General features: G+C 34.7%; 1 protein-coding gene and 1 long non-coding RNA gene across 2 annotated transcripts; both read left to right on the forward strand.

Annotated features, from left to right (window-relative positions):
• The first annotated feature begins 421 nt into the window (after positions 1 to 421).
• LOC140876495 (uncharacterized) lies at positions 422 to 2,108 on the forward strand. The gene is made up of 4 exons (XR_012148811.1): positions 422 to 568; positions 1,128 to 1,187; positions 1,297 to 1,329; positions 1,804 to 2,108. It is a non-coding gene; the product is annotated as an uncharacterized lncRNA (long non-coding RNA).
• Positions 2,109 to 8,223: 6,115 nt separating this feature from the next.
• LOC140875736 (uncharacterized) lies at positions 8,224 to 12,393 on the forward strand. Its single transcript, XM_073279515.1, has 2 exons — positions 8,224 to 8,427; positions 8,524 to 12,393. Exon 2 carries the CDS (start codon positions 8,586 to 8,588, stop codon positions 12,306 to 12,308), a length of 3,723 nt encoding a protein of 1,240 aa, XP_073135616.1. The 5' UTR covers positions 8,224 to 8,427; positions 8,524 to 8,585; the 3' UTR covers positions 12,309 to 12,393.
• The last annotated feature ends 563 nt before the right edge of the window (positions 12,394 to 12,956 follow it).

Genomic DNA, 12,956 nt, shown 5'->3' on the forward strand with positions numbered 1-12,956 from the left:
TAAATTTCGAGAATTCTTAAATTAAAAGAATAAATATTCGAATTGAATATTTATGGAATTTGAAATTAAATTCCACGTTTCAGAAATTAATATGATTTATTTTGACGATGCAAATCGATCAGAGACTGAATTGGAATTATCGACGTTTTGAGGACTAAAGTGCAAACGGCCAGGATTATTGAATTTAATCCGAATTTATTTAATTTTAATCCGAGTATATTTAATTTGGAAATATTTAGAGTTTTGATTTAAATTCTAATATTCTTAAATTATTTTGGATTGAAATTGAATTAAAAAGAGGACGAGGACTGAATTGCAATTTATGAAGTTTTAGGGATTAATTTGCAATTTTGGCTAAAGCTATCCAATTTTAATCGATTATCAGAAAAGCTACGTGGATTAACATGATCAAATTCAGAATTGAGAGCAGAGGTTCGAACAGGGAGCCGAGCTTCTTCCCTTTCCTTTTGATTTTGCGGTTTCAAATCGCCGTAACTTTTGATCCGCTCGTCCGATTTCAATTCCGAAAGATGTTCTGGAATCCTTGCAACAAGGCCTTCGATTTGATGTAAGGTTTATGATGTCTTGAATAGGTTTTGAAATTCGAATATGGACAGAGATCAGAACGTGATTTTAGTTTTGATGTTCATACATGTTTATTCATCCGATATTGAAACCGACTTGATGATTTGATGTTGAATGAACTTACGCATGAATTCCAGCATGTATATTACGAATTCTAGCTGCTGGTGTAATGAGTTGAGTGCTGTTCTTGAATTGAATAGCCGAATGCTTTGGATTAAAGTTATATTCGAAGTCGATATTTCGTCGGTTACCGATTTTCAGTCGTTATGCCGTCGATTGATGTTTTGAAACCGTTTTTGATAGTCTACAATTGAACCAATGATCTGAAGATCATATACTGATTTTGTTAGATGATAATCTGTACATTTCAAACATGTTACGAGCTCAATCAACTCAAGAGGTAGGATTGTGAACCGAGGAAGTTTGCTTGCGGTTTGAATGAGTTGTTTGATAATAGATTGATGTTTTGATAGCCGATAATTGAACCGAGATGTTCATTGAGATGTTTCTGATGTTGTAGCATCTTTATTCTTCAATTTCAGATTATTTTGAAGTCTATTGACTCGAGAACCTGGACTTCGTTGAAAGAAGAAAAGAAGAAGGTTTGAAATATAATGATGTTTCTTGACGATTGATTGATGATTCTGAATCGAGTTTGAAATGAATGAATAGAACGAAGTTTGATATGATTGTTTTGATGCTATGTTTCAGATTTGAAGCGTTCAAAACAGACGAAATACGAAGGTATAAGACGATATCGAGATTCAGGACTATGATACTCAGGATTTATGAATCTTGAGTAGTCCGCCAAATCACATACTGATTATGTTTTCTTTTAATTGAGAACTTGTTATTGTTTTGATGTTGTCGATCCATCCCAGGTAGTGGATCTTTAATTTTGAATCGATATGATTTTGATATGATGATGATACGAATTGATTCTATGCCAAGGTCGGAGGGCGACTTTATTTTCGAATCCGGAATGATTTTGATAGATGGATATCCATGTCAAGATCGGATACGAATCTTGATGGCAACGATGATTTATGAATCAATTATGAAGCGAGATATGCGTTATTTTTACTCTATTCTTGAGTTGATATGTTTAGGGTTGATATGAATTTATTTAACGCATGTATATGTCGATTATACTGAGAATAATTTCTCACCGGAGTTTATCCGGCTGTTGTTTTGTTTTGTATGTGTGCATTGCAACAGGAGGGGCAAGAGCATGGTTAAGACGACCTTGATAGCTCGGGAGAGAGATGTAGCAAGTGTGGACTCGGGTTGTAGGTTGAACGAATGATACTTTGATAGCATAGAACTTGATATGAACTTGTGTTTAGAAGCTCACCTTTGAAGATGACGTGTAGCTTACTGTTTCATATCTTTATGCTATTTATTGGATGTAATAAGCTTATGTTATAATGCATGAAACTTGTTATATGATTATATGCATGTTCTCAGATTTTATAACATGCTTAGACTTGATTTGAATGATGAAATATACTTTGGATTTAGTTTTGACAGCAAAAACTCAGCTGCAGAATTCGAGCAAATAATGGCTCGCTCGATCGGGTAAAAGTTACCGATCGAGCGAGGCCTGTTTTTCAAGGACAGTGAATCTGATTTTCTTGCTCACTCGATCGGTTGATTTTGCCCGATTGAGCGAGGCTTTTTGTGCTGCAGACCCGAGACTTTTGATTTGATGCTCGCTCGATCGGTAGTTTTTTCCCGATCGAGCGAGGCTCGGGAAATTTTTTTTTTAAAAAAAGTTTTTATGCTCTTGATTTATTATTCTTTAATTATTTGATTAATTGTTTAATTAATCATTAGTTGCCCTAAAATGAGATTAGCAACCCGAAGTCCTCACAGTATGATGTGTTAGAAATGTGTGATACACATCTGCGTGAATTCCTACATCATAAATAAACTAAGATTGCATGTAAATTGGAGGATTTGAATTTGAATGGTATTTGAAACGATTCCATATATATATAAATTTTAACTTTAAATTCATCCATTCAAATGCAACCTAATTGTTTTGGTTGACGGTTTTAGGGAAACCCTATTTCCTAGCAGTGACTATAGTGGTAGGCCAAGGGACATTGTTCTGAACTGTGGATTCCAGGTTGTAGAAACTAAAAAAGAGGGATGTCGACCCTTGTATTGGTAACCAGACTTTTATATATTATTATAAATATAAATAATTCACTGTTTTTGTTTTTTTGTGCTTTTAAAACTTAACAAAATTAAGCGCAATACAGTGAGCACTCATGTGAGCATCTGCTAATGTGTCGTGTCACTTACCTATTGGGTGTGCATGTTGCCACGTCAGCAGGTGCTCACGTACATGGGTGTTCATCAATTGAAATTCATCTCAAAATCTACTTGTAATTTTTTATAATATAAATTCTTTCACGTGCGTTTTTTTTTATGTAATTCAAGATATGTTTGTGGTCATAAATAAATTCAAAAAATGGGAATAAGCCTTAATCTATATATCTAAAGTATTTTTAATTTTTTGGATACTCAGGTAGCTATAACATATCTCCATCATTTATTAATGTGTGTTTAAAATATGCGCAAAACACAACATCAATCAATCAACAAGTATCATATATCCAAAGTCACAAAAATTCATAAAAACTAGACCTATTACAAACTTTATTCACTACAATTGACGTTGCTTCCTTTTCTTTGCATGTTTGCATATTATTGTCCAAGGGCTTGAAAACAATATTCCAGAAAATACTACAATATCACCATGCACGATACAAGAGTCCAATGTCTCCTGCTTCGTGCAGAATCATCGTTCCAAGCTTCTATGACGTCGTGTCCATGACCTTGGCCTTGGGTTAATATGGTGGGGAAGCATCGTATTGTTATACCGCTCCCACATTTTGTCGTGACATTTGATGGTCGCTATATACTTATCTATTGTGATGAACAAAGCTAAACAAGTCAGTATAGCTGACAAAAGTGACAGAAATAAAATGTACCAAGCGTCTGAATAGTCCAAGGCAGAGCAATTACTAATAGTAGCCAAGATAATATCTTGCGAGACAAAATAATAAGCCATCAATTCCAAACCTTTGTGTTGCAGAATTTGCGGCTCGTTTTGAAAATTCTCTATCGACTTTTCCAGCGCATGGTATTCAGAAATGTCACTTGATGGGCTGCACCGGTTCCACTTCCTTCCATGAATTAATTTGCTTTTTATAATCAAGTCTGAACCTAAACATTAAATTCAATTCGAACAGTATAATTAAAAATAAATTTGTTGCTAAATATGAAATCAGTTGATACAAAACTTCTCACTACCAATCAATCAATGACGAACGAAGTCTATGAGAGAAATTTCGAACCTATGGTGTGGAGTGTTGTGATTGATATAAATTATGTGGGCCCCACATAATTGGATTAATCAAATACTTACACACCGCCCATGGGGTAGAGTCGAAGGAACCGTCTACGAGGTCGATCGGAAATTGCGTACGGTGGTGTATCAGTACAATGAAGTGGTTTGACCCAAGATAAAGCTCAACAACAACTAAATTCATTGGCCCATATAACAAATTGATTTTTTTATTTGAAAACAAAATCGGTTTAACCGATTTTTTTTTTTATGTAAACAACCGTGACGAAACCGAATAAATAATTAACCGAATTGCTAAAAACTTGAAGGAAAAAAAGTTCCCGTCGTAAAACAAATCGTCATTGATCATAGAAACTGCTCGCTAAAATCAAATCTTTCTCCTCTAACGAAAAGAAATAAAGAACCAAGACTAAAAATAATCAGAAATTACATGTAAAAAAATTATATATGGTAACAAATAAAATAATTAAAATTAAAAATAGTGAAAGCATCAATCAAAGGGTTTAGTACATGCCGCCCACAGGGTAATGCCCTGCGGGGATGTGTAACCCCTTGATTGGTCAAAATCAGTGTGTCCCACATAGGACCCACTAATTTTAATCAATCATGGACCGCCACGTCACCGCATGCCACTATTCTGCGGATAGCATCTACTCAACCAAGATAGATATATATATATATATCACACGATTGACGGGAAAAATTAAAAATGCCATACAGTTTTTTGAATTGCATTGTTTCCCGGCCCCATGAAATCAAGTTAAAAAAAAAAAAAAAAAAAAAGAAAAGGAAAAGAAAACGTATTATATTAAACGAATTACGTACCTCAGTGAATTAATGCGATCTTCAGATTTCTTTCTTTCCCTCAACAAGAAATTAAATGAGAGTGGACACAGCTGGAACTACTTTTCTTCCTTATGAACGATCAATCTTCCACCATAGCTGCAACTTTTCATGTTAACGTATATATATTATGAGAATTATATATATGTGAATCTTGATAACCAACATATATATAACTGTTATATTATATATACGTAAGTAATAAGTTGAGTCTCTACGGTACGCTACAATCAGTAATTCCATAACCAAAATAATACATATCGAAAGAAAACACATTTTTTCCCCATATTTTTAGTAAACTATAGCTAGTAAAATTCACGTGCGATGCACGCGGAAACATGCACCTTTTATTATCGATAAACAATATTGTTAAATAAATAAGTTGAGATGAACTGACTTGCAAATAATTATTGATTTCATGATATTTTAGTAATTAGTAAAATTTAATGTAATATAATATGTACAACATGCATTATAAAATGAGCGCAAACAATCTTTATTGAAAGATTTTATGTGTTACAAATATAATTGAATCTATAGTTGTCGGAAACCATGGTTGTAATAAATATTATAGTTTTGTATAAATTAGAAATTGAGAAAAATATAGAATTTGATGTCATGACATATTTAACAAATAAAACTTAAGAAGTAATAATAATACACAGTGTTGAAAAATTATTTTATCATTATTGATTATGAGAAAAAAAATAATATAGATAATACATTTTAACAATGAACATACACAAGGGAAATAACTTTCAGATCAATTTATTTTCAAGAACATGAATATATACTAGCTAGTTTCCTTCTCCCAATTTCGATAATTTGTATATTACTTCTTCATTCTCACTTTCTCAATACTAGCGATTCATGCACGCGACAATCCGTGCACATGTATTTTAACATAAAAGTTTACTAAAATAAGTTTTATAATCATTTTATCGAATGAAAGAAGATACGAGTTAGTTTTGTACATCCATTAAATTAAAATGACCAAGTTGGTTACTATGAGAGGTTGACCTCTCATATTAAAATATACTAGCGTATTTGCACACACGTTGTGTATGACGAAAAATTTGATTTTTTTATTAAAATTAATTTTGGAAAAAAAATCTAATAAATTTATGTGAACAAAAAATGAATGTTTTTTGGGTTAAATATTAGCCAAAATCTATGAGGAGTAGTTAAAAGACCATGAATTATATATTTATATTAGTTATTTCCCACCATTTTTTTTTAAATAATTTAAAATTCAAATTAAGGTCATACCAAGAAACCAAATTGATTTCTCTAAGGTCTTCTCAGTATACACACTAATAACCATTCTATTTTTCCACGTTCAGTCCGCATACGAGTGACCCTTGACTCAATGTTGCAGAAACCAAGGATTATTATTTTTTTTTCTGTGATTCATTTTAAAGCATAAATTAGTAATTAATTTTCATTATGCTTTTCTCTTTGATACGTACATTTATCAGATTATTATTGCATAAATTAATTATATGTTTTAATCCTCAAATTTTGGTTTTCATAATTACTCACAAAATCGCTCTCGACGTGATCGATGAATTGTGAGAATAAGATTATTTAGTAGATGCAAACAATTAAGTATTAGCGGATGATGCTAAGATACTAATGTACTATGGACTATTTCAGAGTTACTTCCTAGAGTTTTTGTTTCCAAATTCCAATATGATGTATTTAATTATGCACTGTCATTAAGGAAATTGATATTTTGATTCATGAATCTAAAAAATTTTGTGGCGACTTTTATAGTCATTTTGAATGATTTTGTGGTCTCTATTTCTTTTTTATAAACGTAGGTACGAAGATAGCATTTAGAGATACAATTAATTTACCAAAATCCAGGTTATTTCCAGATTCAGTTTAATTAATTTACCATTCAAAAAGATTTTGATTGATACAAATCCATGTCTATTTAATGCATATATTATATTCTATTTAAGTACCATTTGGCTTAAATGATAAGACATTAATTAATAAATCCTGAATTTCAGGCATGTGATAAATGAGCAAGGAATTAAACACACAAATCGTCCATAACACTACATGTTTTTTTGGTTATAATATTTTTGGAATGATAAGTAAAATTATAAATCATGAATCTAATTCAACTTAAATTAAGTCAAAAAATTTAGAATTCCTTCATCGATAGATGAAACAACCGAAACACAAAAAAGCTATATAAGTTGTAACTAAATCAAATCCATCCATATCCAAGAAGTCCAAGTTATTGAGTTTATCATATGCGCAACAAAGAATAATAGTTGTGCGTATCATTGTAAAAAGAAAAAATATTCTTGACGTTAATTCATTTACTTTTTTTGTCACTTATTTTTTAATGTATAACTAGCAGTTATATTTTACACATGCATAATTAGACAAATATTTGTAAGTGTACAATAGCTTAGGTAATATTTGCAGTCACAATTAAACAAATTTTGTAAGTGCACGATAGTTTATATAATGTTTGAAACCTCTAAAAATAATTGATTATAGATTTATAATTAACAATCATAATTATAAGACAAATATTTGTAAGTGCACAATAGCTTAAGTAGCTATAAAAATAAGTGATATGAATTTTTTCATAAAAAAATTGTTAAGAATAACTTATTTTGGAAGTAATCCGCATTTTTTTAAATATTTATCAAATTTATGTCTAACAATATCTCGGGTTTTTCGGGTTAAACCCCCTCAATAGTGTGTAAGGTCATGATTGACTAAATTTTATATGGACCTCACATGAAATACACGTGTGACCATTTACTGCCCACACAACTGCGATGGGTATATTATCGAAAGTATTAATTATTTATCATATTTTATCTACGTTTTAGAAATTTTATATTATTAAATGTTTTTCTACTCTTCATCTATACAATCTATACAATATTATAATGCACAAGAGTGTTAGAGTAATTGTTTTTGGTCATTTTAATGGTTAGACTAAATTACCCCTACTATTATTTACTAAAAATATCATATCATTACCCCACTTTCTCACATTCTTCCTCATATTCTTTTCTTAACCATATCTTTTGTAATAATGAAAAATAAACCACGTTATTATATATATATATATATATATATATATATATGTAAATACATAAAATCAATTTATATATTATATCACACACGCAAAGCGTATATATATATGTAAATACATAAAATCAATTTATATATTATATCACACACGCAAAGCGTATGCTTAAATATTATTCTCTTTTAATACTTAACACATCATTTCAATTTCGAAAATAATATTAAATTAAGCAATGGGATGATTTTGTAAATATAATTTAAAGTAGGGACAAATTTATCGATTTGAATATTTGATATTAAAAAAAAAAAATGGAGGTATCCAAATCCATACAAAAAACCGACACCTTTACACACCGCGCGTTGGCGCCACGCAAAACTACGCCCCGACACGAGTGGGTGTAACGGTGATTTCATCGTTCCCCCTCGTCACTCTCGGAGGCATCACATATTCTCCATTTCCTCAAATTTCACATATATACTCTCGAATACACCCGCACATGAACAGCTACCGTGTTCCTCGGATTCTGAATTCGATCTCGAAACTCGTGATTCAGGTATCGAACCGATCGATCGATCGATTTTTTTTTTGTTTTCGTTTCGTCTGTTAGCCCTAATTGTTGCATTCTTGTTATGGATTGATTGGTATTTAGATTTCCAAGATTTCGATGGGGTTGGTAAATCTTCATTTTTAAGAGCTCATTGACCATCAAGAATGGCTTCGATTTCAGACGTTGGGTTATTTGGGGGAGCGTCGAACAAGAGGCCATTGGAAAATGGTTTTGTGCCCAGATATAAGCCCAGGAAAGTATCTGCGATCCGTGATTTTCCTCCTGGGTGTGATCTAAGTGCTGCATCTGCTGATTTCAAGCATGAAGAGAATGGAAGTGGTGGCGGTGGTGTTCCCGAGTCTGGTGGCGTTAATGATTGCCACATGGCCCATGCTGCGATAGCTAATGGTGTCGACAGTTTCTTATCGCCCACTTCAATAGAGGGTGATACAGGTGACATTCCTAAATTATTGAAACTCGATGGGATAAAGAATTCTGAAATTGTAGAGGATGAGGGACCTAGTGGCGTTAACATCGAGGTTGATTGTGAGTCGCGTTGCATTAGTCGTCCTGTCGATAAAGAAGTAGTTGAGTCGGTGGATGCGATGGTGGAAGATGTTACAGCCACAGGAATAGATGGCGCGAATGTGGAGGAAGTGATGATGGAAATCGGACCCACATGCCACGAGTTGCGAAATGAGGTTGAAGTTCAAACACTCGAAGTATTAGATCAACCCGTTGAATTAGATGGAGCTGAATCATTGGATGCATTGGAGGGGAAAATGAACACCATGGATGATTTCTCGGATGGTGTTGCAAAGATTACAGAGTCTGATTCTTCTAAGGAAGAGACCAAGCCTGAAGGTCAGACAACGTTGGAAACGTTAAGGGAGGTGGAAGCATCTGTTTCAATTCCAAATTCGGTTGTAGAGGAGGCAAAATCCGTTTTAGATGCTGGTTCTTCAATTGATGAATTGCCATTGGTTGGTTTCTCTCAGCCATCAACTTCATTTCATGGCAGTTTTAAGCTAGGGGCTTCTGCTATGGTGAAGGACAAATACCATCCGAGAAGAGTGTCAGCTGTTCGTGACTTCCCTCCAGGTTGTGGGACTAACGATCGGTTTCCTACCGAACAAAAGCAACAGACTGTTACTTTAGGAAAAGACTGCCTCGATGGAGTACAAAATGTTGAAAAAAATTTCGAGGAGATGAATGAAACCAGTACAATAAAATCAGAGGACATATACGATACAACTGAAAACAGAGGCAGTGTAGCTCGCGAGCTCGTAAGTTTTGAGGAATGTAATAGAGGTTCACAAGATAGCAATATGGAGGAAACAGATGCAAGAAAATCTACCGTTTTATCGGCAACCTCGGCCAAGGCAGTGCTTGATAGCAGACATAGTACATCAGTGATGACAGAAACTGTGGTTCGCTCCGTAAAGAGAAGTGCTGCAGTAAGGTCTCCACTCAATGATTTTGGCTCAGATGACATATCGCATAGACTAGTTGTTCATGGCCTGGCTGCTGCACCGTTTTGTCCATGGAGGAAAGGAAAACCAGCTTCAAATGATTTACCTGGTGAATCAACCGCTGGTATGTCAAAAAAGCATACTTTTCCTAGGAAACGTAAGTCTAAAGCCGTTCATTCAAATAGGAATATTCAAGCAGATTGTTTAGGAAATTCATCTACAAAAAAGACAGCAGTTCCTGCTTCCTATGATGCAGATGGAAACCCGGGTTCATCAGTGGTCTTTGACAAGGAAGATTGTAATGTTTATGACGAAGATTTACCCTATTTAACACCTGTTCCGATCCAAGCAATTCCCTGTGATGATGAAAAAGATATTGCAGGACCAGCTGGAAAGGAGATTGTTGTCTATGCACAGGATCCATGTGATGATATGAAGCCTTTGCACGGTGGTGTCAGCTTAAAAGATGAAGTGGAGCGGGAGGTAGTGAACGGTCGGATGACAACACCTTATTGTCCATGGACACAAGAGAAAATAGTTTTAGAAAACTCAGATGGAAGTAACAGTGGAAGAAAAGCGAGGAATCAGAAATTGTCCTTGAGAAAAAAGACGAAGGCTGTTTCTAAGAAAAGTAGTTCTGAATTGAAATTTCCGCGAGATCCATCTATGAAGCAGGAAGAAGATTCCCTGGTTCATGAAGATGGTAGCCCCAAGGGAATTATGCAATCGGTTGAGGCAGGTCCTGATCATCATGGAGACTTACCTGCAAATTTTTCTGCCATCCGTAAAAAGCAAGACATGGGAGTCAGCTTGCCTCCGTTTGGTCCTAACTATTCATGTCAAGGTGATGCCCGTAACAGAGTGAGAGAAACTCTAAGGATGTTTCATGCTATTTGTCGGAAGCTCTTGCAAAAAGAGGAAGCGAATTCAATGCCAGACGAGGAAGGAAACTCGAAGGAGTCTGACAAAAAAACAAAAAGGATCGATCTTGCCTCTGCAAAGGTAATTAAACACAAAGGAAAAGAAGTTAACACCGATAAACAGATGTTTGGACAAGTACCAGGAGTTGAAGTGGGTGACGAGTTTCAGTACAGGGTGGAACTTGCGATTGTTGGTATTCACCGCTTGTATCAGGCTGGTATAGACTGGATGAAGGTCGATGGCGAACCAGTTGCCACTAGTATTGTTGCTTCTGGGGCTTATTCTGATGATTTGGAGAATGCTGATGTCTTAATATACTCGGGGCAAGGAGGAAATGTTGTTGGGAAGACTAAGCAACCTGAAGATCAGAAGCTTGAAAGAGGTAATTTGGCTTTAAGGAATAGCATATCAGCCGAGACTCCGGTTCGTGTTGTCCGTGGGTGGAAGGAAACAAAGACAATTGATCCAGCTGATTCAAGACCTAAGATAGTCTCCATTTATGTTTATGATGGCCTATACACCGTGAAAAGATATTGGACAGAAGTAGGGCCTCGGGGTAAGCAGGTTTTCATGTTTGAGTTGAGGAGGAATCCTGGTCAACCTGAACTTGCCTGGAAGGAATTGAAGAATTCATATAAATCCAAAACTCGGCCAGGTGTTTGTGTCAGTGATATTTCAGAAGGAAAAGAGTCGTTCCCTATATTTGCTGTCAATATTATTAATGATGAGAAACCTCCCCCATTCAACTACACCCCCAAGATGATATATCCTGATTGGTTCTGTTCCATCCCCCTTAAAGGTTGTAATTGCACAGGGAGATGTAGTGACACTAAAAAATGCTCATGTGCAGTGAGAAACGGGGGTGAGATTCCATACAACCATAACGGAGCTATTGTTGAAGCCAAACCTCTGGTATTTGAGTGTGGCCCTTCTTGTAATTGTCCTCCTTCATGCTATAACAGAGTCACCCAACGTGGCATCAGATTCAAGCTTGAGATATTCAAAACAGATTCAAGGGGCTGGGGTTTAAGGTCCGTAAATTCTATTCCTTCAGGAAGTTTTATATGTGAGTACGCAGGCGAACTTCTTGAAGACAAGGAAGCAGAACAAAGAGTCGGAAATGATGAATATCTCTTTGATATTGGTCAAAATTACAGCGACTTTTCTCTCAATGCGGAAGAACAGGCAATCCCAATCGAATCTATGGAAGAAGCTGAAGCTGGATATACAATTGATGCTGGACAATACGGAAATGTTGGCAGGTTTGTCAATCACAGCTGTTCACCCAATCTCTATGCTCAAAATGTGATATATGATCATGATGACAAGAGGATGCCCCACGTAATGCTTTTCGCCGCGGAGAACATTCCCCCTTTGCAAGAGCTGACTTACCATTACAACTACACAGTTGACCAGGTACGTGATTCAAATGGAAATATCAAGATTAAGAAATGTTACTGTGGTTCTGCAGAATGTACTGGCAGGATGTATTGAGTTGTTTGAGATTGTCAATACTTTGTCATATAATTGCTTTCATTATAATTTTTTTTTTTGAAAAGTGCTTTCATTATAATTATTATATGGATGATTTAAATTTATTGATGTTCGAATCTTAGGGATAGCAGTAACACAAGAAACAATTTGTTGCAGTTTTAGAAACACAAGAAACAATTTGTTACAGTTTTAGAAATGCATCAGGGTTAAAAATTATGTTGCAGCAAAATAGCCTGTAATTTTTCTTGAGATTCTGAGTTCGAGCATTAACCAAGAATAAAGCCATTCTATTCGAGAAAATCAAACATCTAAAACAAAAATCTGGCTTTACAACCATGGGAAATGAATCAAAACCCGCTTAGGTACAAGTCCATACAATGATACAATGAACATCATGAGTATGAAAGGAAATATTTTAACATGGTGTAAGCCAAGTCAAGGATTCATATCTAGCAGTAAATGTACAAATTTTTTATGTTGGTTGAAGTAAATGAATCCCGTACATTTTGAAGGAACTATATACCTTTCTCTCTCTCAAGGAAATATGGAAACCTAAGAAGCGTGGATCATTTTCAGACAGCTGGTTTTGAAGATCTTGAAAATGGTGATCTTTAGTTGAATCCTAATATGATCTCCATAACTTTAAAA

Source organism: Henckelia pumila, chromosome 1 (assembly GCF_033568475.1).
Source record: "Henckelia pumila isolate YLH828 chromosome 1, ASM3356847v2, whole genome shotgun sequence".
In the NCBI taxonomy this organism is placed as follows: domain Eukaryota; kingdom Viridiplantae; phylum Streptophyta; class Magnoliopsida; order Lamiales; family Gesneriaceae; genus Henckelia; species Henckelia pumila.